Here is a 26,709-nt window from a genome sequence, read left to right on the forward strand (position 1 = left end):
AGGAGTTACTCTCCTTTCACAGATGGGGAAACCGAGGCACAGAGAGATGAAGTGACCTGCCCAAGACCACACACTAGCACGAGTCGGTTGGAAGCTGATCCCACACTGCATCCGGGAAAAACAGAGAAAAGCATAGAATACGGAGGAAGGAAGGGAAGAAAAAATGAAGAATGGGAAAACGAAAGAGAAGAGAATGAATGAGGGAATATTTTTCTTTCCTTTTTAACGGAATAGTTGATACATAAAATAATACATGTAGCCCACGTGAGTTATAAAACACGCCAATGGAATGAACACCCTAGAACCCCACACCAATATAAGACTACAATAGAAAGTTACCAAAAACGTGTGCCATCTGCCTGCTCTCAGCCCAGGCTGCTCATTGAAAGCACCTGGAGAACTGTGAAAAACAGACGCTCTCGGGGAGCCTGCGGGCATTTGTCTGGGGTCGGTCTGCGCACCTGGATGCTAAGAGCCCCCCAGGTGATTCTCATCCTGTCTTATCCCCTTGGTTTCTGCCCTCCCCTTCACCTTCATGCCCCCCAGGTAACCACCACTCTGGATTTTGTGTCCTCAATGGATTCTTTTCTTCCCACCTTGCCTATTTCAAAGACTGGCGGCGTGTGCGGTTGATCTCCCGCCCACCACGAGGGGGCGCCAGAGAAAAAACACGGTCCCCTTTCCCTTCTCTGCGCGTCTGGTATCGCGCTGAAGGCGGCTTGGCCCTCGCGACGCTCCGTCGTCGGGCCCGTTGCCGGAGCAACGAACGCGGAAACGGCCGGCGCTGCGGCAGCGCGGTTTGCGAGGGAGGCAGAAGGACTGGCCGGCAGAGTCCGGGCGTGCTGGAGCTCGGGCCCGGGGACTCTTCGGAAACTCCGGGGCGCAGAGGAACGTGAGTCGGGAAGGCCAGAAGCCGGCTTTGGAGTGGGGACTCGCAGGGCCCTGCCACAGGCGGCCCGCGCTGGCTGGAACGCGGGCGGGAGTCCGGGGACTCGAGCTCAGGCGCTTGGGGGCCCGGGAGCTGGGTCCGACGCTTTCCTCTGTAACCCCTTTCGTCGGCTGCGGATGTCCAGGCTGAGAGAGGGATGCGACTTGTTCAGGGAGCAGCCCCGCTTTTTGGTGGCCAATCTGGGACCGGAATCTTAAGTTTTTGACTCTCGGTACAAAGATTTGCCCACTGTCAGCTTTACGGGACGAGCAAAAGACTAGGTTAGGCCTGCCACAGCTCCAAGACAGAGGTGACACATTGGCAGTCCGCCGGTATTTGGCCCACAGACGAGATTATTTGTCCCCACGACCTGAAGAACTCTGAGATTTTTGTCGGGACCCAGGCGTGTTCGCGCGTTGAACAGACGTTCCTAGCCAAGCACTGTGTAGACCCTGCACATTGGGGCAGCTTTTGGGTCGGGTGAGGGGGATGGCATCTGGAGTGATTCTGCTGTCTGCTTTCAAGGCTCCAGCTGTGTCCCCTTATTGCCCCGTGACTCTGGTTAAGTTGATTCCTCTCTCTGAGTCTCTGTTTCTTCCATCTGTAAGATGAAGGGTTTGCCCTTCTTGGTAGCCCGAAATACTTGCAAGTGTGACACCCAGGCTACGGTGAGCCCCCTCCCTGGGGGCTGCCAGGGTGTGTCCCTCCCAACAGGCAGCCTTTTGCAGTGTATGGAGCCTGGGCTCTGGTCTCAGACTGACGTGAACTAGGATCCCAGCTCTCGTTTTCTCTTCCTTCTGGGCTTTGTGATTCTGACAAGTCCCTTCACCTTTGTGCACTTAAGTTTCCCCACCTGCTAAATAATGAGGTGATTGTACCAATGAAACAATTCACATATGTTGAGTGTTTGGCGCTTAATTATTGCTAGTGATTACTAAGTTATTGTCCCTGTTATTTTAAGCAGAGCATAAAAGTCCCCGGTGTTCCTAGACTAGCATTGCTAGGACGATCCCTGTCTTTGTCCATTGTGTCCTTGATGATGGCTGGCCCACACCGGCTGCAGTCCAGGTTTATTAAAATTGACGATTTGCAGTCCTGGTGACAATTCATTTTAAAAATACTGATGCCTGGGCCCCACTGTAAGATTTTTTGATTTAACTGGTCTGGAGTGGGGCCCAAATGTGAGGTTTTTTTCTTTTTTTTTTTTTAAGTGATTCCACTGTGCAGTCTGAGGGTGAGGACCACTCCTTCAAAGCTTGTGAGGGTTCCTGGAGTTAGCAGTTGGCTCATTTTCCTGCCATTCCTGTCCTCAGATGGCTCTCCCCACACTGCCCTCCTACTGGTGCAGCCGGAGGCTCCTGAGTCAGCAGATGGCGCGACAGCGAGAGCAGGAGGCCCGGCTGCGGCAGCAGTGGGATGAGAACAGCCGCTACTTCAGGACGTCTGACATCTGCAGCTCCAAACAGGCAGAATGGAGCTCCACAACCTCCTACCAGCGGAGGTAACTGTGCAGTGGCTGCCGGCTGGCTAGGGTGGGGGCCGCTGGCTGGTCGGATGCAGCCTTAAGGATCCAGGGAGTGTGGCTTGACTGCATGTTTTCTTGGGCATGGATTACCTGCAGGGGGATGTTTTTCCAGCTGGAAATTTTAAAAAAAGATCCTCAGTGAAGTAACATAGTCACACTGAAAAAGATAAAATGATACAGAAGTGTTATGTGGTCGAATCTGGAAGCCTCCTTATAATGTCTCATCCCCAGAGAGAGCCACCGTCAACAGTCTGGTGCATATGCTTTCATGCTTCTTCCCACTTGTGTTTGCGTTTAAATATACACACACACACACGTACCACCATTTTTATAGAAATACCTGTGAAAACATGGGAGTTAAAAGCATAGGGTTGGAGTCAGACAGACCTAGACAGAAATCCTGTGTCTCTTGCTGCATGAATGAGCCTCAATTTCCTCATCAGTAAAGTGGAACTAAAACAGAACCTACTTTGTAGGATTTACGTGATAAGTAATATAAAACCACCCATTCATTTTCTTTTTGCAAAAACAAGATTTTCTTTTCTTTTTCTTTTTGAGACAGAGTCTCGCTCTGTTGCCCAGGCTAGAGTGCTGTGGCTTCAGTCTAGCTCACAGCAACCTCAAACTCCTGGGCTGAAACGATCCTCCTGCCTCAACCTCCCGAGTAGCTGGGACTATAGGCATGCACCACCACTCCCAGCTAACCTTTTCTATTTTTAGTTGCCCGGCTAATTTCTTTCTATTTTTAGTAGAGACGGGTTCTTGCTCTTGTTGAGGCTGGTCTCAAACTCCTGACCTCGAGTGATCCTCCCGCCTCGGCCTCCCAGAGTGCTAGGATTACAGGCATGAGCCACGGTACCCAGCCCAAGATTTTCTATTCATATGCTATTCTGTGACCTGCTCTCTTCCCTTTGGCTGGGGGACACCTTGCCATGTCACCATGATATGTCTATGTCAGCCTCTTTTGCCCACACAGCAGAGCATTCTCCCTGTGGCTGTAGCACGACTGATTTATCGTGGGCTCCCTCTCGCCCAGCATGCATGCCTATCAGCGGGAGAAGATGAAGGAGGAGAAGAGGAAGAGTCTGGAGGCCCGACGAGAGAAACTCAGGCAGCTCATGCTGGAGGAGCAGGACCTGCTGGCCAGAGAGCTGGAGGAGCTGAGGCTGAGCATGAACTCTCGGGAAAGAAGACTCTGGGAGCAGCACAGGAATCTCAAATCAGCCCGAGAAGAGCACAGGAAACTGGTAAGCTTCCCACAGACCTTCAGGAGGCTGTGGGCCAGGAGCATCCCTGCCCTGTCGGTGTTGCAGAAGGGGTCACTCCTGGGCGCTCCAGTCCTGAGATGCCGGTGGGGAAAATGCTTACTCTCGTGCAGGGAATGTGTTTTGGATGAGTTTATTCTGTTTGGCCCCTTAAATCCTCACGTCCAAGTCCTTTTTCTTTATTCCAGCTCTGTGGTCCCACAAAGGTCTGGGACTGGTATATTTATCTTCCAAAGTGGTTGTGTGGAACAGTGAGCACCAGTCTGTGTTTTTCAGCCTGCTATATTCTGAGACCCCCTAGAAGGGACCCATCTGTAGCATCAGATTTTTCCCCCTTTTTGTCACCGATTGTAAGAGTCACTTGTCGGTGCCTTCCGGTTCTGCTCAGCAGTCCAGCTCCCAGAGCTGTGGGTGCAAGGCAGGCAGCTTGAACAGCAAGCGCAGTGACAGCGTGTGAGCGGAGGTCCCCTGAGCCCGAGCTGCCTTCCACCGTGCATCATCTGAAATGTGCATGGATATGAAAAACGACATCAAACTTCCCTTTTGGTGTTTTCTTGGTAGATTGCTGAACAGCTTCTGTATGAACACTGGAAGAACAACGACCCGAAACTTCGAGAGGTAACAATCCAGAACCTTCCATTGATTTGCCCAAGTAGATGAAATCATGTTTCCAGACATTTTTTCTTTTTTTCAACTGCATCTTTTACTGGGTTGAGACAGAGGAGGGCAACCCCAGCCACCTGAAAAGAGCACCACACGGATCTGATGCGGCCTGCGCGGAGCGCTGCACTCTGTTGAACAAATGCTAATGGGACCTCTGCTGCGTGGAGATTAGACGTGGTCCCTGCTCTCAAGGAGCTCGCTGTCCAGCAGGGGAGAGCGGGCAGCTCGTCAGTGCAGGATGCAGGGTGCTGGCTGCCTGGCAAGATGGGCGGAGGGCCCTGTACTCCCCCAGTCCGGGGTCAGGGAGGCGTCCCAAAGGAGTTGCTGGGGTGGAGGAGTTTGGAAGGACGTGGGGTGTTACTTGAGGGTATGGAGGTGAGGAGAGGATGTTCTAGATAGATGTGACTGTGCAAGAACCGGGACTGAGACACGAGAGCAGAGCAAGTCCAGGGAGCTGCAAATGGCCTGGGTGAGGCTGGGATGTCAGATAGGGAGGGGGAGCCCCAAGAGCTGAGGCCAGCGAGGTAAGGTAGATGGTGCTAGATGCAGGACAGCCTTGTGTGGCCTTCCCCAGGGGCGCTGGGGGTCTCCTAGACAACTTTAAGCAGGGGCGCATGGGAGCCCAGCTGCACTTCAAAGAGCTCCCTCTGGCAGCAGTGTCGGGGTGTGTGGGGGTGATGCCAGTTGAGGGGCTGTAGCAGCCCAGCCGAGTGATGGCAAAGGCCTGAACTGGGGTGGCAGGAGATGGGAGGACGAAGCTGCAGGAGAGAGGGTGGCGTCATTCAGCAGATATAAGGTTGGAGGGAGATGGTCCCATCACTGATACCATTGATTTATTTTAACTTAGTTTTTGCATACATTCGGTTCTGTTACTTTCTGTGTTTGTAGTTACATTTAGAAATTGCCAGACACGACGTCATGAAGCATCTAGGTGCTTTTGAGTATTGTGCATTTAGTACCAACCTGTGCAAGGACTCCCTGGCCTGTTTACTCAGAAAGATTTGTTCAGAACATTCAAGACTGGCTAGGTGTAGTGACTCACACCTGTAATCCTAGCACGCTGGGAGGCTAAAGTGGGAGGATAGCTTGAGCTCAGGAGTTTGAAACCAGCCTGAGCAAGAGCGAGACCCTGTCTGTACTAAGTATAGAAAAAATTAGCCGGGCGTGGTGGCACGTGCCTGTAGTCCCAGCTACTCGGGAGGCTGAGGCAGGAGGATCGCTTGAGCCCAGGAGTTTGAGGTTGCTGTGAGCTAGGCCCAGGCAACAGAGTGAGACTGTCAAAAAAAACAAAACAAAACAAAACAAAACATTCAAGATAGTTGTAGATGTTCACGGTTGTAAACAGGAAAGAAATTTTAAGCAATTTCCCAAATAAAAGCTTTTGGATGGAGTGTTGCAATTCAATTCTGATATAGAAGATTCTCTACTCTCGGTTCTCTTACTGATGGCTCCAAACTTGTCACAACTACTAGTGTATCACTCGGAACAGTGACTGCTTATTTCTGTAGTTACCGCTTTGCACAGGAAACTGCGGGGAGCCAGGCAAGGGTGGAGTCTGCCTCTCACCTAGCTGTCTTCCTGGACCTGGGGCTTGGCATGCTGTAGACCGAGCAGAGGTGGCCTGTGAAACTTTGTTTCCATTCCGGTGTCTGCTGACATGCTTCCCACTCAACCCCAGGGCCACTAGGAGAAAAGTCTCTGTTACTTGTTCCAACTCGAGTGATTGGTTTAGAAGTGCCTGGTCCTTTGGCTCTCGGATTGACTTGTGCCCAGACTGTGTATGTCGGCATCACTCCGTGCTCCCTTACTGGACACCTGAGCCATCTGGGTCCTCGAAAGGGGAAGTCATGGCCGCGTTCCAGTGTGTGGCACAGAAGGCAGCACTGTCCCCCACAGCGAACATCTGTCCAAGGAACCGGTGAGGACATTAATATTCTCCCCATTCTCACCCTCAGATCGAGCTGGACCTTCACAAGAAGCATGTGGTAAACTGTTGGGAAACGCAGAAAGAAGAAAAAAAACAGGTGTGGTATGTCACTCCGGAAATAGCCCCGCATGCTGTAGTGTGACTGTCTCCGTGTCTTTGAATTTGTTTCCTGTTTTCAATATGAATGACGCCAGTTGAGGAAGAGACTTTCTCAGTTTATCTGGCACGTGTTAAAACTGAAGTTTGCTCTTACACGTACTAGAATCCTATGTCATCATACCCGGCTCAGAGTAATGCCAGGCGACTGGGGCTGGGAGGTAGTAGGTGCAGCAAGTGTCTTTAAGGGCATCTCTGTTGCTCTTTTGATGAAATTCGCATCATAAACTCTCCAGCCTGGCTTACAGTGGCACCTCTGGGGACAAGCGTCCACGCTTCCATGCACCCGTCACATCTCTGCAAAGTATTTTGTTGGAGGAGGAGGAATCCTGACATTGAGACCCTCCCCTGGTCTCTGGGGGAAGTGTCACTCAAGCCCAGGAAGACGCACCCAACCCCAGGGTGGCACTGCCACGTGGCACTTGCTGCCCGGGCCCTGCGGCCTGCTGGAGGGAGTTGGCCCTTGCTGGCCGAATGGTACGGATACTGACCTCCAGGTTCGTTTGGCCCCTTGTAGCAAGAAGCCACGGAAGAGCAAGAGAAGAAACGGTATGAAAATGAATACGAAAGGGCCCGAAGGGAAGCGCTCGAGCGGATGAGAGCGGAAGAGGAGCGGCGGCAACTAGAGGATAAGCTGCAGGCCGAGGCGCTGCGGCAGCAGATGGAGGAGCTGAAGCTGAAGGAGGTGGAGGTGAGCGCGGGCCCCTCCTCCCTGCAGCTGCCCGTTAGGATAAAACGGGCCCTTAGGCCTCATAGCAGGGAGCGGTGACTCTGCAAAGGGCAGCAGCAGCTGGGTTCTGTTCTCACGTGCATCCCCCTCCTACGTTGATGAGACAGTGCTTGTTCTCTTAGATGCGTTTAGAGACCTGCTGTTGGAGAGACTTTTCAGACCTTGGATGTTCCAGTATGTTGAGCAGACATGACCTAGTCACATGGTCTAGCGCCCAGCTCTCCATGGCCAGCAGGTGTTGGGTCTCAAGGCATAAACTGTGAGGGCTTTTGGTCCAGGAGGCCGTCTTTTGAGAACACTGTGCATGGTTTGTCTGAGAGGGCTGGCTCTTCCCATTCACATGAGGGAAGCCCCGTGCTCCTCTGACCCCTCACCCCTTCCCCCGGCCCAAGTGATTCAGTAACTCGACACTTACTGCCCACTGCCTATCCCAGGTGCTAAGCACTGGGCTGGAAGGGAGAGACTGAGTCTGAGCAAAACCCCCAGTCCTGGCCTCAAGGCGGGGCCGTGTCAGGCGGGCAGACAGTCGGTGACTGTCAGCATGGACCAGCAGCGGGTCCTGTGGGAGCTCAGAGCATGGAGCTGGGAAGGGCTGTGGTAGGAAGCGGCTCGGCTGAGATGGAACGAATGGGCCGAGGGGCTCAGAGCCGCAGAGGTGGGAGGGCATCGTGATCACCAGGGCACCCAGGCCACCCGCGTCGTGAAGTGTCTGCCAAAAATGGAGGCAAGGACGGAGGAAGATCTGATTCCTACGATCTCAGATTGCAGCCGGGTTTCCCGTCATTGTAACCACAGGCCACCAAACTGAAGAAGGAGCAGGAGAATCTGCTGAAGCAGCGGTGGGAGCTGGAGAGGCTGGAGGAAGAGAGGAAGCAGAGGGCAGCCTTCCGGCAGAAGGCGGAGCTGGGGTAGGTGTGGGAAGGGCCTCTGGTTCTCAGACTTGGGATTGGCGTCTCTGAACGCAGAAAGCCTGTTGTAAGCAGTCGTCTAACCGCCGTTTCGTTCTTTGTAAGATACTGAAGGCAAACCGCATTTTACTCACTTTTAGGCGCTTTCTGAGACATCAGTATAATGCACAGCTCAACAGACGGACACAGCAGATCCAGGAGGAACTGGTAAGTCTGAAGAGACAGCCTGGCTGTCTTTGCACTCTTTTGAAAAAAATGTTTTCACTGCTTAGTATATGAGCGCATTCTCGTGAGAATCAAAAGACAAAGTTGAGGGGTCAGGGGAATGGGGAGGTAAGTTCTGGGGATCTAATGGACAGCATGCTGAGTATAGTTAGTGCTGTATTGGCCGGGTACGGCGGCTCACGCCTGTAATCCCAGCACTCTGGGAGGCTGAGGTGGGAGGATTGCTTGAGATCAGGAGTTCAAGACCAGCCTGAGCAAGAGTGACACCCTGTCTCTACTAAAAAAACTAGAAAAATTTAGCCGGGCAACTAAAAACAGAAACAAAAACTTAGCCAGGCGTGATGGTGCACACTTGTAGTCCCAGCTACTTGGGAGGCTGAGGCAGAGGATCACTTGAGCCCAGGAGTTTGAGGTTGCTGTGATCTGGGCTGACGCCATGGCACTCACTCTAGCCCAGGCAACAGAATGAGACTCTGTCTCAAAAAAGAAAAGAAAAGAAAAACAGCACAAAATGAGATTTCGTTCTTGAGCAGCCCCTGCAGTCTCTGCCCCTCCCCAGAGGTGTCCCTGTTGGTGCATATCCTTCTAGATGTATTCACACACACGCTCATGCAGAGGCGGGGTTTTTTGGGTTGTTTCAAAGTGTAATTGAAGCTGCATTCCTCGGCATATTTAACAGTAAATCTCTAATTATTAAAAAGATCATTGTACTTAGATTGAACGTGGTCCTTTTCGTAGCTACTCCGTGTTTCTGTACGTACTCCCATGAGCTCCCTCACTGAGATGGGACCAGAGCGCCAGCACACCCAAGTCCCCCGCTGCTCCCCGCCTGCCGCGGTCAGGGCAGATGACGGAGAGCGGCGTCACTGTCAGCTTTTCCCTTAGGACGTCTTTCCCTCGTCCTTTCCCAGGTTCCACTGTGGAGATGTGTTAACACACAGTAGCTAATTCCCTGCCAGTGGGCCTTTGGGCTGTTTCCGGTTTCTCCCTCTCACAGAAAGGCTGCAGTGGGCATTTTGTGCATGTATCTTTGTGCATTTGTGTCCCTGCAGTCTGCATTCTTAGAAGTGGAATTGCTGCCAAGGTGTGTTCTAAACAGCTGTGCTGCCGGACGTGTCCAAGGGCCTGGGGTCTCTCCCTGCAGCCAGAGAAGAGCTCCTGGGCTTGTACAGTGTCTAAACCATCCCTATGTGATGATCCCTGGTCTGTTCCAGGACAATCCAACATCTTCCCATCTCCATGTTGCGAACATTGTGAAGGGTCACAGATGTCCCTGCAGAAAGCAAAGGGGCGGGCAGGAGGGTGGGCTTCTCTGTAGGTCGCAGCGGCAGAAGGGCTCTGTCCCGCCCACTCACGTGCCGTCCCCGCTGGCTGCAGGAGGCAGACAAGCGGATCCTGCAGGCGCTGCTGGAGAAGGAGGGTGAGAACCAGCGTATGCACCTGGCCAGGAGGGAGCAGGCCGCGGCCGACGTGGTCTGGATGAAGCAGGTCATCGAGGAGCAGCTGCAGCTGGAGAAGGCGCGGGAGGCGGAGCTGCAGATGCTGCTGAGGTGAGAGGTGGCAGCGGTCTGGGCGGGACACTCCTGGCCTCCAGTGTGGTACCTTGAAATGCCTTCAGGCCACCAGGAGGGTCACCTGTTAGTGAAGTGTCTGTCCCTGCTGATTTGTCCATCATGCTAAGGAACACATCTTTGCTAAGGGACCTGGCTTGTGGTGGTGTTGCCCTTACGGCATTTAAGGTGGAAATCATTAAGGTTTAGAGAATGATCTGTTCATCTAAAAGCTTAGAGATCTGAACGGAAATGTTTATTAATTATGGAGATGTTGAATGCCTCTTAGGTCTATAAAAATGGGCCTAGGCCCTAAGAATTAAACTAGTAGCTTGAAATAATCAATAGGTAACATACATTGAGCACTCACAGCTGCCAGACACTGTGCTAAGTGCTTTACGGTCCTTACTGAATCCTGACATCCAGCCACGTGGCGGGACGTGGGACACGGGGACTTGAGGGCACTCGCTTGGCCAGGTGAGCTGGTGGTGGCCCGAGCCGTGCGGTGATGGGCTCGGGCACAGGCCGTGCCGCCTCCTCTCCGCGTCCTGGTGGTTTCAGTCACCTCAGTGTTAAGTGGCTGCAGTGCAGGTTGTCACAGGTGTTCTTGTGAGGAGATGGGATACTAGGAAGGTAACTTAACACCCTTTCTGTGAATGCCGTCCTCAGCTGTCATCTTACGATAGCACGTAGCTAAGTGGATTTGCAGGTTGGCCCCGCGGAAGACGTGCACCACGCAGCCCGGGGTGGGAAGGAGCTTGCTGTCATCCCTTTTGTGTTTGCCCAGGGAGGAGGCCAAGGAGATGTGGGAAAAGAGAGAGGCAGAGTGGGCCCGAGAGCGGAGCGCGAGGGACAGACTGATGCACGAGGTAATCCCAGCGGCGCCGGAGGGGGCCGGTCGTCGGGTCCCGGGCAGGTGTCTGGGAGTTGTTCTGGGAACAGAGTCTGACTCTGGTCATTTTAAGTGGGCTTCGAATATCATTAGAAAAGTAATTACAAGCTTCTTAGAAAAACATTCGGAAGTACAGCAAGGTAAACACGAAAAATGTCCCCAGAGCCCCGTCATCTCCACGGCCCCGATTACTTGATTCCCTTCTAGGCTTGTGGTTTTCTCCTACGTATTTTTTTTTTTTTTTATCATACTTGCTGTGTGACTTCAGGCACTCTGACCTGCTGTCACCCCTTTGTGAACACTGTCTCACGGCCGCACCATAGACAGTCCTGTGCCATCCCAGTGTGCCCTAGTTTGCCTTGTGGGTGTTCTGGGTTTTTCCTAGTTCTGAGCCGCTACTTACACGCTGCGGGAGCGTCTTGGTGCACGAGGCTTTTCCAGAGCGCAGTTTCTTCCCTGGGCTCGGGGACAGGCGGGACCTGCAGAGCGTCACTGTTCTCCTTCTCTGTGTGCGAGACACACCCCAGTCACAAGGAAATCTGCTGGGGGAAGACGGTCTCCATCATCCACGTATTGAAAGTTATTTTAAAGCGGTTTAAAGTGAGAACTGTGTCGTGTCTGCCAGCTTGCTGTGTTTTGGAATCCTTGGGAAACTGGGTCCCAGTTGGGGATTTTTCACTGTTGGGAATATCAGGTATTCTCGAGCAGCTTTTGGTTTTCTCCATTTAAATTTCCCTCCTGGTTGTGACCCCTTTACGTGCCCTGCCGCCAGCACAGCTGCTGGGTGGTGAGGTGGCTGCCTCCCTTCTGGGTCCCGACTCCTGACTGCGGTCCGGGCTGGTGGTGGGCCATCACGGTGCTCTGGGTCTCAGTCTGAAACACGGCAGGGTTCTGCTGCTTTGAGCAGATTTAAATCCAAAAGGTCAGGGGAGTGACCCAGACTCTCCCTCTCCTTATCTGTGTGCCTTGTGGTTTTCTTCTGCTTCTCAGAACCTGGCAGAGTGGGGGGCAATGCACCTTGTCACTGCAAAGTTTCTCTGCCCTGGGGAGAGGGCTTCGGCCCGACTCCGCTAATCTCTCTGGTGCTCAGCTGTCTCAGTAGCACAAAATCTGTATACAGTCTGTGTGTTGGGGGTGGGTGGGAAACGCCTCATGTATCCTGGCAAACGTGGCCAACATCAACGGGACAAAATCCTGTCGTCGGGGCCTCCCTCTGGCATGCTGAGGCCTGAGGCCCGAGAATCGGGCTGGGTCTTGGTACAGCTGCAGCCTGTCCAAGGCTTGCAGAATGGGTATCTGTTAGAGTCAGACTCAAATTCTCCTCCTCCTCTCTGCTGAGGATAGGTTCTGACAGGGAGACAACAACAAATACAAGAGAAGATTGAACAAAACCGACGGGCACAGGAGGAATCCCTAAAACACAGGGAGCAACTCATCCAAAGTCTTGAGGAGGCAAGAGAGTCAGCTCGCCGTGAGAAAGAGGAGCGTGAAGGACTGAAATCGGCCAGGAAACAGGAGCTGGAAGCTCAGGTAGGCTGCGCCCAGCGGCGGGAGCAGCCTCAGCAGGGGACCCTGGAGGCAGCAGGCCCTGCCGTGGCCCTCGCATCACCGTAGGGCGGAGTGCACAGGCCCCTGCTGCCTCCCAGAGCTCGCTGGCAGTTGACAGCCAGTGCCGCCTCCTATTTCCCGCTGAAGTCCTGACCTTCTTGTTTGTGGCTCAGCTCCACTCCGGGTCACCTGTCTCTCGCGGGTGGCACCAGGCTGGCATTATTGCTGCATCTGTTGGCAGTTGGCTTACTGGGCCACAGTTCTCTATCTGTTCCATTCAGTATCTAATACATAACACAAAATTGTCTTCCAAACACACAGCCTCACCCAGAGCTTTTGACAAGGTGCGTGGTACGGTACACACAACCTTTCCCAGTGGCATTGCCATCGCCGTTGCTTGGCTCTGGTCTCCAGCCAGGGTAGGACCCCAGGCCCCCTCTCCTGATCAGAGGCAGGGCTCTGCGCCATGCGCCTTGTCTCACGCTAACTTTGCTCTTGGTGTCCAGGTCGCGGAGCGCCAGCTGCAGGCCTGGGAAGCAGACCAGGAGGAGGAGGAGGAAGAGGAGGAGGCCAGACAGGCAGAGCAGCTCACCAACGCCCTGCTGCAGCAGGAGGCAAAGACGATGGCTGAGCAGGGCTACCGGCCTAAGGTAGGGGGCCTGCCAGGGGACAGGCCACCACAGCTGAGCCAGACTCAGTCTGGCCCCGTTCCTCTGGGCCTGTCCGTCGCTCTGTGCTCAGCTCTGCTCTCCAGCTTTCCAGGTCGTTCCTTGCTCCTCTCCTCTTGCATCTCTTTCCCAGCTCGTAGAGAACCTTGACACACAGTCTTGTTCAGTCCTTGGTTGGGCCTCAGACAGCCTTGGAGGTGATCTTGCTCTGGCTCCTGCCGGCTAAGTGGTGTGTCCACCCTGTTTAAGGACAGAGCAAGTTGAGAGTTGCGGCCACAGCTGTCGAGAGGTGACAGCTGTTCAGAGAGTACAGCCATGTGAACAGGAGACCCGTATCCCTCCTTTCCTCCTTTCCCCCGCATCTGATCCCTCCCTCTTCCTGCGTGTGTGTCTCTTTCCCTGTCTCTCAAGAGTACGTGCGTGACCCCCCGTGCAGGGAGCACGGAGAAGCAAAGGCTGCCAGCTCCTCCCAAGGGAGCTGTGACTGAAGCACCCGGGCGCTGAGGGCACACCAGGCTTGTTGCCTCTGCCCACCCTTGCCCAGGGCCACTTGGTGCTCTAAAGTGCGTCCCCAGGACACGTGCTGCAGAAAGAGGGCAGGCTCCTTGGTGGTCAGATAACTGGGAAACCGAGTGAAACAAAGTTAGGGCAGGCCCTCCATCTGCTGTGGGGTGTAGCAGCCCAACACGCTGTGACTCTCGGGTGCAGGGAACAGCATTTTCTAACCGCACTTGACCACGGATCACTGAGTGTCTCAGGATCAGGCTTCTACAGAGCACATGTGAAAATGTTTCTTTGGGCTGGTACTTTAAAAAAAAAACCAAACAGTTATAAAATGCCTCATTGATGGCTTAGGGTCAAAGTTTTTTCAACTATAAATGAAAATAGCCATTTATATTGTGCTTTTTAGCTCTTACTTAAAATGAGGTTAATTCTCAGTGCTCTAGAGACTGTTGTCTGACCGGTCTTATGTTTCTTTCCTTTCTCAGCCTTACGGACATCCCAAAATTGCTTGGAACTGACTTCACTGGTCCCGTAAGCACAGAGAACAAGGATGCTGAGACATTTGACACTCGGCTGCCGGACAGTTGGACGACGTTCTCTTGGTCGTCCGTGTTGAGGGCACCCTCAAATAGTTCAGCGATGCCTGTTGAGGTTTGTCGTCAAAAGCACTGAGGGTGTGGCCAGACAGTAAGGTGCTGCGGATACGCGGTACCCTGCAAGAGGCCCTTTCTGCCTTTCTTACCCAGGAAAAAAGAAGGGTCTTATATAAGCACGTTTACAGTGCTGTCGAGTAGTCTTGTGACAGATTTATAAATAATGTAAAATTCTAGATCAACGTTGAGAGCCACAAGTAAAGTAGTATCCCATCACAGGGTACATGGTTTCCTATTGTCTCACCCTTCATTGTCAACCTCCAGTAAAGACTCCAGCTAGAGATACGAGGGACATTTTTCAGTTTTTTAAAGTTGATATTTATTCTATTGAGAACAAACTTTTGTAGGTCTTGGTATAGTTTATTTCAGGGTTTATTAATTTACTGGTCCCAAAAGGATCATATCTTTTGTATTCTGGAAGAAAAGAACTATGAACAAATTAGAGCCCTGAAACAGTTCGAGGTGGTCTGTGGACGATTTTCAGAAATGTGGCAAGAAATGAGTCTTTCCTCCGTCAGGAAGCGTCTTGGGAGGCTCTCCACAGACACGGTGTGTGGGTGAGTGTTCCCGACATGTATGTTACTGAGCCGCAAAAGGTCACCTGGTTGGCTAACCTTTTAAAGGCAGGGTGTGACACTTGGGACCTCTAGTGTCTCGGGAAGTTCTTGGCTACAAACAGCCTTCTGGGCTTTATGTGCCCAGAGGATGAGGCACTTAACCTAAAAAAACTAGATCAGACTCAGAGCCACAGACTGGGCCAAAAAATTCTCTCCCACAGTCATATCAGCGCGACACAGTTCTAGATTAATCTCTACAATTAGCTAGAAGTTCCTTGCAGCAATAATCATACTTTTATACCTTGTATTTTTTCCATACTATTCCTCTGAGGTTTCAGTCTTCATTACATTGTGTTCATGACTGCATATCTCAGTAAATTACAGCTAATTACAGGGAGTTGTTCCATGGTTATTATAAACCAGAGTTTATTAAAAAATCCGGAGTCTAAGGGCTGCATTACCTTTCACTTTGATTGTGCTGTAGAAACAAATTGAGCTGCAAACCGCGTCCTTAATCCGTTTTTCATTTTCTTGTCTTGAAATTCTTTGGCTAGGGTCCCCTGAGCACGACTTCGATTATGCATGCTTGTACCGTTTGAGATGTTCATTAATTGTGAAATAAAGTTCCGGTTTGACGGCACTGCTTCCAGGCTTTCTTACTGTTGCTCTTATTTATTGCTGCAAAGTGAGTTGTCAGTGATAGATTTTTACTGATTCAATCCACATCTCCTGTAGGTTTGGATGTTTTCTGTGACTGGCCACATTTTATAGGTTATATTCATTTTTCCTGGGCAAGGGGTGCTTTCTCCCCTCTTACCTCCATGGGAACCACTGGAAATTACGAGCCACCACACTCGCTGCGCACCAGTGCAGAATCCACGTGGGCAGAACGCCTGGGAAGTAAGGACTCCAACATTTCTGGAATATTTTAATTTCATTAGCATTAAAATTATGTCACACTGATTCTCTACCCTAATATATTGAATAAATGTGTCTGCTCTCAACTGGGCCAAAATAGTTCTTAAATTTAGAGCTTCCCCTGTCTTACTCTTTCTGTTACAGCCCATACGCCTCTTAGTGCACGTGTGCTTTGTGTTGTGGTGATACATACATATATCAGTTTTATTGTTTTCTAAGTACATTTTCCTACTTACCTAAAATTAATGATTTCTAGATTAATCTTTGGCAGATTCCTCTACAAAGGTCAGTTCCTTTAGTACAGACGGTTCTGAGCCGCGGCTGTGAAATGATTCTTGTGCTGATACATAAACGATGACTCGTACTCTTTTTCGCCTCCTCGCTGAGCACGTGCTTTCTCTGGCGGGGGTACAACCTGGGGAGGTCATAGCTAACAACAGAGACAGGGGTGAGATACGGGAATCAGACACGCAGACATCACTGGCAGACACAAAGCCAGTGTAACTCGGGCTGAAGATACCATTTATGTAATAGAGTCAGGACATCCATATTTCTTTATGAATATTTTTTCACCATCTGGGTTTTTAGGTGTTTTCAGTGTTCATAAAATACAGAGCATCACTTAAAAGATTCTGTAATACCTTTAAAAACATTGCCATTAACAGTTCTTGATGACCATGACTAACTTCAGCCATGAAGCCACGTGGAGTTTGATTTTAAGGGTGTTTGTTTGACATTGTAATGCCTTCATTTTAGAGGAGCATTTACTTTATGACCTGATGTTATTAATATGATCACCCAGAGAACAATGTCTACCTCAGGGACACATGCGTGTGGTTTTTTCCAACATGTAACCGTAGCTTATTTTCACTGCTATACATACTTGACTGTGTAAATATACTATCATTTATTCATTCTCATTTGTTTGGTTTCCAGTTTTTTCTAATAAAATTGTGTTTCTAGAAACCACCTTGTACGTTACATAACTTCTAGGGCACACGTTCCAGATGACCTCTAGCGGGCTGGCGAGCAGTGGCCTCCTTCAGCACCACAGTGATCAGGGGTCACAATGGAAAAGTCTGGTTTTATGTCTAGATCCTGCCTTGACGCCGCGGCAGCACTTTTCTCTCATTCTGCTGAGCTGATCTGAAAGGCTGCAGCTCCCTACTGTTCCCTCTTCCCCTAAACCACCCCTCCATTTCTATATAGAAACATTTACGCTAGAAGAGGGTGGTGGGGAGGCCCCCTGTGTGGGATGGCCCAAACCATGCGGCACTGAACTTCATGCCGCTGACTTGTGGCTCCTGAGACAACTGAGCATCTGGACCTAAGGACTTACCTGTGCCACCAACTGTGGCTTCCAAATCACATACACATTTGATCTATGTGGGTTGCTGATAAAAATGGGGTACTTTGGCAGTTGCTGTGGCCTCTGCCAGTCACGACCAAGGAGCGCCAGCCAGCCTTTTAGGCCCAGACCTCCTCACCACAGGCCCTCCTAGGTGATGAGAGCCAGCCTCTGGCTCCAGTTCCGTCCCCATGTCAGTGACTGCTGGATCTCCAGCCCTAGTCCAGACTTCCATATTCCTACCACTGTGACATCGCCGCCGTGTCTCAAAGGTGCCTCAAACTTAGCACAGCCCAGACTAATCTTTTCTCCCCCAAACTCCCATAAAAAAACCCCAAAATCCACTTGGCTTTTTCTCCAGTGTTCTCCGATAAGTGAATGGTGTCACCATCCATCCTGCCAGCTGTATGTACATGCCACAGGCCCAGGGCACCGAGCCCCGTTGCTGACCTAAAATCTCCAAGGCCGTCTGCTTTGCTCCCCCGTCACCATCCTTCCATGGCCACTTCTGACTTCTGCCTGAAGTCACCAATCTAGCCGTTTTTTCTTCGTCCTACAGTCAAATCTTTTATGAAGACACACCTGAAATAAAAATCTTCCACCTCCTTCAGTGGCCTCGCACTGCACTTGGGACCAAGATCCAAATCCTTCCCTGGCCTACAAGGCCCCGTACTGACTGGTCCCGCGGAAACCCTCCTGCAATTCTGCAGAGGCCACGGGAACCACCACCGCACCTGGCCCAGAGAATGGAACTGTCAGACTGGTGCGGCGATGCTGCTCACAGCATCAGTTACAGTAGCAAACTCATAACCTAGACGTCCGCCACCAGGAGGCTGTTTGAGTCTGGGATATCATGCAGTGCATTAAAATGGAATGGAAAGCTCAAAAACAGCTCTGAAGAAATGTCCCTGCTGTGTTAAAAGGCTCAAAAGCAGTATTTACATAATCCGAACTTCAAGGAAACAAAATGTTACCTTTGGTTATTTCCAACAGATGGGAGCATGGGGAGTGGAATTTCCTTTGGGGTGCTTTTCTGTGTTTTCCACAGAGAACACATAACCTTTGAAAGGAAGAGAAATGTTAGTTTAAAAATAAAACCAAAAAAAAAAAAAAAAAAGCAAATACTAGAAATAATGAACAAAGTTACAAGATAAATCTGAACTAAGCAACCCAGCCTGTATTCTTTAAGGAGATGTTTTTCATCCCACAGCAGAGAAAATTAAGGACCCATTCCCAAATATGGGCGTGGGAGGTTTCTGGTCAGGGTCAAGTCCTACGATGGCCTTCGGGGTCCCTCTCCAGACCTCTGTCTCCGAACAACTTGGATGGGCATTCTGCTGGGTGCATAATGCCAGTCTCAGAAGGTGACATGCTGTGTGGTCCATTTACGCGACATTCTTAAAGGACAGAATTACAGAGATGGAGAACAGGTTTGTGGTTGCAGGCGACAGGGTGTGTCTCTAAGTGGGTGGCACAAAGGAGCTCTCTGTGGTGACAGAGCAGGTCTGTACCTTCACTGTGGTCACAGGAACCCACACACATGGTAAGCTAGCATAGAACCACACACACAGGTGCATATGTTAATACAATCAGTGTTATCTGAATAAGAACTGAGGTTGTACCAATGTCAATGTCAATCCTGACGTTGAACTACAATCACGTAAGATGTTACCATGGGGAGAAACGGAGCGGAGCACACGGCCTTCTCTGTATGGTTATTTCAAAATAAAAAACAATCTAGTGTAGGGGAGGCTTCTTAAGACACACACAGCACTAACCATAACGGAAAAGATTGGTAAATTTGACTACACTACAAAAGCTTATCTTTAAAAGATACCTAAGAGAGAGAAAAGACTTGCTACAGAATGCAAAGGATGTTTGTAACACAAATCAGCAACAGAAGAGGAGTGTTCAGAGCATTTAAAAACTCCTAAGAATAATTAAAAAAAAAAAAAAGAATCTAACAGAAAATGGGTGTGAACTCCAACAGGCACTTCCCAAAAGAGGAAACCTAAATGGCTAACAAACACGGAAAAGCAGGCAAATATATCGTTATCAAAGAAATGCAAATTAAAACTGCAATGAGATGCCACAACAAAGCCACTAGGTTGGCAAAATTAATTACGCCAGGGCTGACGAAGAGGCAGAACGATGGGAAATCTCATATTCTGCCGGTCCGACACTTTGGAAACGGTGTGGACAGTGTCACAGGTTTGGAGAGGGGCACACTGTTCCCCTGGCGCTCTGCTGCTAGGTGTGTGTCCTACAGAAATACAGCTATGCATGCACCGAAAGCCTTAATTTCCACAGCAGCCCAGACTAAAAATAACTCAAACGTCCATCGATAAAATACTAGCGAAACTGGTGTGCTCATTCAGCGAATGCTACCCCTTGAGAGTGAACTATTAATGGCTACACACATTGCCCTGGTTGAATCTCACAACAGTGAGGGAAAGAATACATCGGTGGGGTTCCATTTCCATGGTGGAAGCTGGCAAAGCTAAGCTGTTACTAGGGATGTGCACAAAGGGTTTGGTTCAACTAAACGCAAGGACGTGACAGTCACTAAAGTTCAGCGGAAGGAGGGGCCCACAGGGACTTCTAAGACAAAGGCGCCGTTCTGTTGTGGCCACTTTATAATTCCACACAGATAGGTCAGACACATTTCTGTACCTAAAGCTCACGATGACGGGAGTGCGCTCGAGCCAAGGAGAAGTGTGGGGTGAAGAAGAGCCTGTGGTCCAGGCTGGCCCAGGTTCCAGTCTTGTGCCCACCACTTAGCGGCGGGGTGACCCCTCTTGGGCCCAGATCTCCACGGTGAAACGTGGAGAAGGGAGACATGACGATGTGCTACGATACAGTACAGAAAGCACAAAACCCAGTGGCCCTGCCACTGCTGCCAGGAGGATGCTCCCCCGACAAGGAAACCACCTGCCTGTGGTGGAATGGACCCTGTCGCCGCCATCCTTTCAGCTGGAAGCAGGTCACACTCGCTACGCGCTTCCCTCGTTCCCCGTCACTGAGCCAGCCGCTCCCCGACCCTTGGTTGTGGGGCTCTCCCCCTACTCTGGGGAGGGGACGGACAGCCCCCAAGGGAGCCCTCCTGCTTCCAGAACGTCTGACTTGGGGAAAAGTCAATCTGCTTGTGGGGTCCGTGAGCTCCTCCAATCATTCCCACAGCTGAACTGGGCTGCGTCCTCCACGCCACGATCAGAGTCTCACTGAGCAGCAGTTACCGAATACCTCGGTCTGGAACAAACAGAAAAGATGGGAAATGCTTGTGGTAAAAATAAGGAATTGGAAGACAAAACACAAACCCGGCCACCCAGGCTCTATTCCTTTCAGCCTCCTCCCAAGGCCTAGAGGACCTCACAGCAAGCGACACCTCCCGGGGCCTCCCTGCTCTGACTCCCCCAGGGAAGAGGAATGTGGAGGGGAAGGGGGCCGGTCTCTGCTCCACACCTCTCCCCCACTGTACCTCCGCCAAGGTCGTGGCCATTCCTCACTCTCTTCTGGTGCCAGAAGGTCCGCTGTCCTCAGCCTGGACGTCCACTTGTGCCTGTAAAGCCCCGTGGTTAAGAGCACGGGGCCCGGGCTCTGACTTGTTCCTCACTAACTGAGCTCTAAGGACCTCGGTTTTCTCATCTGCAAAATGGGTATAGTTTCAATTCCTACCCTATGAGATTGCTTGGATAATCAACTGGAGAACGTCCACCTAGCCCAGTGGCTGCACATAGTGCTAGCACTAACTCAGCCCCTCTGGTCTAAATGCAGCAAGTTGGGGTGGTGAAGTAGTGAGAGAGTGATGTCCTGGGCAGGGGAGGCTGGAAGAGAGGGCAGACAGCAATATGTGGTTCTGGGGAGGGCCACGGTGTCAACCTCAGGCCCGGTGGGTACAAATTGCAAGACCAAGTTCGATTTCAAAACTTCCGTGTCTGAAAGGTGCTCTGGGTGAGAGACGGGGCTCACAAGACTAAGCCAAGAGAAGAGCCCGAGGCCAGCAGAGGGGTAATGACTTTGGGCTCTGGAAGGCCAGGGTGGCGGAGAGAAGCTGCCTTTGGGAGAGAAATGGGGCTGGGAGGTTGAGAGTGCTTTGAACAGTTTGGGGACCTAGGAAGAGACCTGCGCTGGGAAGCTGCGAGCCCAGCAAGGGTGTGGGCCATGACGATGAGTTCACGCCCTCATCTCCAGTGGTCCCTCCAGTTGGGACCCCTCCGGGGGAAACTGACACACGTACCTGTAACACGGGCTGGGCTGAAGGAGGCTCTGGCGCTGTGGCCGGCTGGCAGAGGCGGGGACCCCTGGAGTCTGTGGACCCCAGGCACCAGCTCCTGGACAACCTCGGCCGCCTGGCCTGCTGGGCAGCGGGTCCTTCCTCAGACGGTCACTGAGGCAGCCTGTGTGCAACCTCATGGAGGGAGGATGCCACTGTCACAGTGTTGTGAGCCAGTGACCAGAGGAGCTCAGGCCACTTCTTTGGCCCCTGCTGAAGAGGTCCAGGTGCAGGAGGGACCCCAGGCCACGGGGGCACCGGCTAACCAGGCTGCAAAAGCCGTCTGTTCACGTGGTTCCATTGCCCCCTGCCCCCTAGTTACCTAGACTCAAGGGGAACGGGCCTCAGGCCACGGCGGTGCAGCCGGCTGGCGGCTTCAGCCCCACACGGAGGCCACATTCTCTGAGACTTAGTTCCGGACTCCGCTGGAGTCATGACAACACGCCTTGGCTGGTTACTGGAATATTATTATGCAAACTTGAAAAACAGTAACTAACACACTTTGCCTCTTTCCTCAGCTGTGGGACTTCATCTCCTCACGTGTAAACTTCCTCATCTGTAAGATGGGAATAAACACTCCTGTCTCACCGTGTTGTAGTGAGGATAAACTGAGCTAAGACATGTCAAGAACCTAACACAGGGCCCAGCCGGCACAGGGGGAGTGTTGGCCACAATTGTAATTGTTGTCATATAAAACCTGTTTACGAGCAGAAGGCAAGGAGCTACCTGGTGGGAGGTCCTGGCAACGGTCTACAGTGGCGCTTCTGAGCGTGGTCCCCGCCCCGTGGCTCAGGGGCACCCGGAACCTGCCGGAAATGCCAACTGCCAGACCCTGCCCCAGAGCAGCGGAACCAGACTGTGGGGGCCGGGCCCGGGGGGCTGTGTCTCAGCAGGCCCTTCGGGGCCCCAGGGGTCTGAGGCTGGCTCTTTCGAGCACCCCTGCCCCAGGCGGTCATTCTGGGTGTCAGCAGCTGCGTCCGACCTGCTGGTCTCGGCCCTCACATTCTCCCAGACGAGCTGGATCACAAGGTGAGGATGCTGCGTCTCTCTGACTTCTCACTTGGGAAACGGACCCGTGATGGTCGGGTCCTACCCCACCCCTCCTTCCATGTGGGAGGAGAGTCCCAAGTCACCTCTCCACGGCACAACTGCAGGGCGGCCCTGATGAACCCCAGTGTAAACCTACACCGGTTTCCCCTGTGAACCTGCACAGTGGGCCTTTCTCTGAAAGTAAAAAAAAGACCAGTGGCCTTAAGAGACGGAACTAATTCTACAACCCCATCACCTGCTAGGAAGAAGCGGGGGTATATGCACTGGGCTGGCTTTTGCTGAATTAAAAAAATTAAACTTAGGGCTGGGCGCAGCGGCTCACGCCTGTAATGCTAGTACTTTGGGAGACCGAGGCAGGAGGATTGCTTGAGGCCAGGAGTTTGAAGAGCAGCCATCTCTATAAAAAACAAAAAAAGTTAGCTGGGCATGGTGGCATGAGCCTGTAGTCTCAGCTACTTGGGAGGTTGAGGTGGGAGGATCGCTGAGCCCAGAAGTTTGAGGTTGCTGTGAACTAGGCTCACATCACTGCACTCTAGCCTGGGCAACACAGCAAGACCCTGTCTCAAAAAATAAATAAATAAACTTAGGGATAGATACATGAAGATAACGGAACTAATATCCTGATGCAGGATTTCTTTTAAGGAAGCTATTTGCTGAGCGGAGAGGAAGAAAAAGGTCACCACTGCTGTGAAACTGCTGGAACCCCCAGGGAGGAGGCACATGGAACGGTCTCTCGCTAACGATGGCCGTATGTGAGAGCTTTCTCAGAACTTTCACTCGGTGTCCGGAAACACTGAGTAACTGGTGGAAAGCACAGCGTGACCACAAAAGCACTTGGAGAGCCTGTTTATTGCATAACTGGCAGGCACGAATTACAAAACAATTTTACAACACTTCAAGGGCACAGTAATTACAGGAATAGAATGTACAATAAAAATGGAAGGTAAGTACAGAATGAGTGACAGGGATCAAACACACTGGGATAAAAGGCATTTCCTTTCTCCTATGCAGCATTTTCTTCTGTGAGAACAAGTGTTTACCTTTAACCGGGACGAGGAAAGGGAGGAAATTGCACTACTGGAGACCTCACGGATGCTGTGGAGGACAAGACCGTGTGAGTTCCGTTCTTGGGTCTGCAACTGAAGTCGCTTGAGGAGTCGTACGACAGCTCCTGAGTTGTGCGTTTATAGTTCCAATTTGACGAAGCGCTGTGCTAGATCTTTGGGCCCAATTCATTGTTCTTTGGCAAATAAGAACTATTTGCATCCCGAGGCAGAAGACGATGTCTGTGAAAGGAGCTCCGGGGTAGAGCTGTTTCCTTCTGTCGGCCAAGTGCCAAGTTCATAAAGTGCGACTCTGTCCCACCAGCTTCGGGGGAAGACGGGGCGGCCAGGGGCAGGGAAGTGTAACTGAGACCAAAGGGTAAGAAACATCACAGAATGCAGACGTCACTAGTGCAAGGCTACGGAATCCATGTGCAAAAGGTGGCCACGAACAAACGTTCAGACAAGGTGCGATTCGCCAACAGGAGCAGAGAACTCTGACACCAGATCGCAGCTGAGGCTAAGGAACTGCACGGGGCAGGAAAGGGACCACCTGTAGTCCTCTGATTGCCACATGTCACTCCACCTGGGGACTGCTTGCGGAGTTTTGGCACTGTGGGTTAACCCAGCAAACTCTTCTGTAGTATTCTTATAACTGGAAACACTTTGTGGCCCCCACGTTCCTTGACTTTCTCTAGCGGCATAAAAACAACATCCTCTTTTGCAGGTCCTCAAGTGCCACGGGAAGACATGACTTCACCTTCCACAGACAACTCATTTCCCAGAAGCCCCTACGAAAGCCTGTCCCTGCGGGAGGCCAGGGGCACTGGCTCAGGACTGCCACAAGGCCTTTCCCGAGGGCCCTGGGGAGCCCCCGCAGGACATGAAACATGCAGAAAAGGGTATCAGATGGCACTTGAACTTAAAGTAGGAGGTCCCCTTCCAGACGGCATCCCCTGAACGTCCAAGAGCCACACAGCACTTAGGCTGTGTGACAAACCAGGGGACGAGTCTTTTGGAGATGTGGACCCTTCTCCCATGCTGCACACAGCACAGCAAAGCCCGGCGAAAGCACCCACACACCGGGACTTAGTAAACCGAACACCATCGGGACATGACTTTCAGGACAGCAACCGGCCAGGCCACAAAGGTGTGTATGAACCACTTCCGTGAAACATAGACTTAGCGCGCATCGAGGCAACTTGCACTTGGATTAGTCTGACATGTTCACACGTGTGAATGAGCACTACGGGACAGGACACACGGGTAAGAAGAGGAGCGGCAGCAACCTCACACAGGGTGGGACGGCTTCATCACAGGTAAGGCTCAGAGGCCGATCCAGGTGTGTGCAGCGAAGCCAGGCGCTCCCGCTGCACAGCTTACAGGGCCCTGGGGCAGAGGCCGTGAGTGGGCAGCCTAGAGCGCACCGCTCACCTGCACGTGCTCTCTGCAAAGGTTTCAAGTGGTTGCCAACATTTATAAATGGAGAGAGAGCATTTATATCCAAAAAATAAAATAAAATAAAATAAAAATCTGGATTTCTGGTGTCTCTTGAAATATCAAAGCTCTGACAACCCTAGGCCCACTTCTCCACGTGGCAACATGAGTGGCCCTGGGGAGCTGCTGTCCCTACTGGGTGGGCCATGGGCTCCCCAGCTGTCCCCGCCCCCCACTGCTGCGCACCTGCTCACTTCATTCACGTGCCATCGCCTGCCCTGTCAGGTCGGGGCCGCACCACACCCACACAGAACTGCAGCAGCGGCAGGAAAGAGAAGATGCTCTCGCATTCAGAACAAGAAAGGGCGTTTTAGTAACTGCAACGATCTCGGCATGTTCCGGCACCCAAGTCTTGCTCTCTCATAGCTCTGGGGGGGCCGCGGCCAGCTGGAGCGCACTCTCTGAGGGAGCCCCGAAAGGTGATGCCCAATCGCTAAGTACCAGTGAGGGAACGGAGGGGAAGCCGACTCAGATGACTGCGTACATCTTACCTTATAAGAAGTCCTTAAAGGTGACAAAACACGTGAAGCGACTCAAGTGAGAAAGCTGTCAGGGGTTCCGGGCGGAACCGAGAGTTGGATGAAAGGTGCGACACGATGTCAGGGAGTTACCTCTTTTCCTCACGGTTGGCGGCAGTGACATCTGAACAGGTGGTGCGAACGTAGCCACGGCTTGTTAGAACGAGGCTTCTGTTCGCTGCACGTTGTGAATTAAGCCGTCTGGCTTACGGGGTAAGGCAGAGCCCTTGACAACGGGTGCTCCTACCCCGCACCTGGTCTAACGAGACACACCGTGGAAGGTGAATGCTTTATCTGACTCCACGGAGACCTCAGGGTGATAGTAACATATAAAGAGATACAAGATCGAGATAAAAAAAATTAAATAACAGAACATTTAACGTGATAGAACAGTTAGAAGAAATGGATCAATTCATTGTTTCCTTTTGAGAGAGACTGTTAACACTACTTTTAGAAAGTGGCAAAGTCCTTTCTCTACATACACGCTTGGAGATACCCCAAACTTAGAGATTTTGCAGTAGGCTGGAAGATTCACTTATTGCACGATGATTGGCAGGGAACAGGTAATGCTGACCGTTTTTTGTTTTTTTTTTTTTAACCCAACTCTCTCAAGACAATGTTTTACTAAAAATCTCATTTAGAGTTTTAGCCATAGGCAGGCTGTTTTAAAGGATGGAGAAGTTTTAACGAACTTTAAACAATGAAACTAGACTTCTGGATGTACACGATCGTTAACTCAACAGTCGCTGACACCACGACAGAACATCAACTAAACTGGCAGACAGGCACAAAATAAGGCAAGTGGGTTAAATTAATAGTTGAAAATTTGTTAGAAAACATGCAAAAATAATACTGAGTTTTCTCTTAAAAAGTTTTAAACCGTCATTAAATGTTTGTTTTTGTAAAAATCTGAAGAGTTCCATGTCTAGGTTTGAAATCGGACTTGAAAAAGCCTAGAAAAACAGAAGTGGCGGGGCTTCGCTGTCAGTTGTTGTTCTCCTTGGTGGTGATGGTGACCAGCTGCTTGGCGGCCTTGGCGATGTCGTATGCACACTGGATCACCTGCTGCGTGACCAGCTGGACGTCCGTGGGCAAGCCGGAGTCCCCTGGGAGGGTCTTCTTGCACTCGGACTGGAGTCGGTAGGCACTGGATGTCAGTAAGCGGAGGGACGTCCTCACCATGTCAGACTTGGGTTTCTAAACAGAAAAACACAGCCGTTCGCCATGAACTGCGGGGTGGACATTTGAGAGCAAGGGACAGGCATTCTTCTGGGAACAACCCCAGCTGCTGCGCAGAGAGGCAGTTTGGCCATGCACTTTCTCAATGAGGGTGCTCTGCGCTCCCCGAGCTCGGCAGCCCACG

General features: G+C 51.5%; 2 protein-coding genes across 9 annotated transcripts in view; one reads left to right on the plus strand and one right to left on the minus strand.

Moving 5' to 3' along the window:
* Positions 1-830: 830 nt before the first annotated feature.
* On the plus strand, positions 831-14,451 carry TCHP (trichoplein keratin filament binding). The gene is made up of 13 exons (XM_069497058.1): positions 831-892; positions 2,242-2,429; positions 3,490-3,700; positions 4,280-4,336; positions 6,337-6,405; positions 6,982-7,155; positions 7,990-8,102; positions 8,243-8,309; positions 9,705-9,877; positions 10,665-10,746; positions 12,114-12,299; positions 12,824-12,967; positions 13,975-14,451. Exons 2-13 carry the CDS (start codon positions 2,242-2,244, stop codon positions 14,005-14,007), a joined length of 1,497 nt encoding a protein of 498 aa, XP_069353159.1. The 5' UTR covers positions 831-892; the 3' UTR covers positions 14,008-14,451.
* An 8,676-nt stretch (positions 14,452-23,127) lies between these two features.
* Positions 23,128-26,709, minus strand: part of GIT2 (GIT ArfGAP 2) — a 48,583-nt gene continuing 45,001 nt past the window's right edge. For all 8 annotated transcript variants that reach the window (XM_069497483.1, XM_069497484.1, XM_069497481.1 and 5 more), the window contains one exon: positions 23,128-26,543. In XM_069497483.1, coding sequence (XP_069353584.1) covers positions 26,331-26,543 — 213 coding nt within the window. In that variant the 3' untranslated portion in view covers positions 23,128-26,330. The remainder of the gene's footprint in view (positions 26,544-26,709) is intronic.

Source organism: Eulemur rufifrons, chromosome 21 (assembly GCF_041146395.1).
Source record: "Eulemur rufifrons isolate Redbay chromosome 21, OSU_ERuf_1, whole genome shotgun sequence".
Classification (NCBI taxonomy): Eukaryota; Metazoa; Chordata; class Mammalia; order Primates; family Lemuridae; genus Eulemur; species Eulemur rufifrons.

Coding starts and splice junctions, on each gene's coding strand:
- TCHP (XM_069497058.1), top strand. CDS start 2,242: ATGGCTCTCCCCACACTGCCCTCCTACTGGTGCAGCCGGAGGCTCCTG. Junction 2,430..3,489: donor ACAACCTCCTACCAGCGGAG/GTAACTGTGCAG, acceptor CCTCTCGCCCAG/CATGCATGCCTATCAGCGGG. Junction 6,406..6,981: donor AGAAAGAAGAAAAAAAACAG/GTGTGGTATGTC, acceptor GGCCCCTTGTAG/CAAGAAGCCACGGAAGAGCA.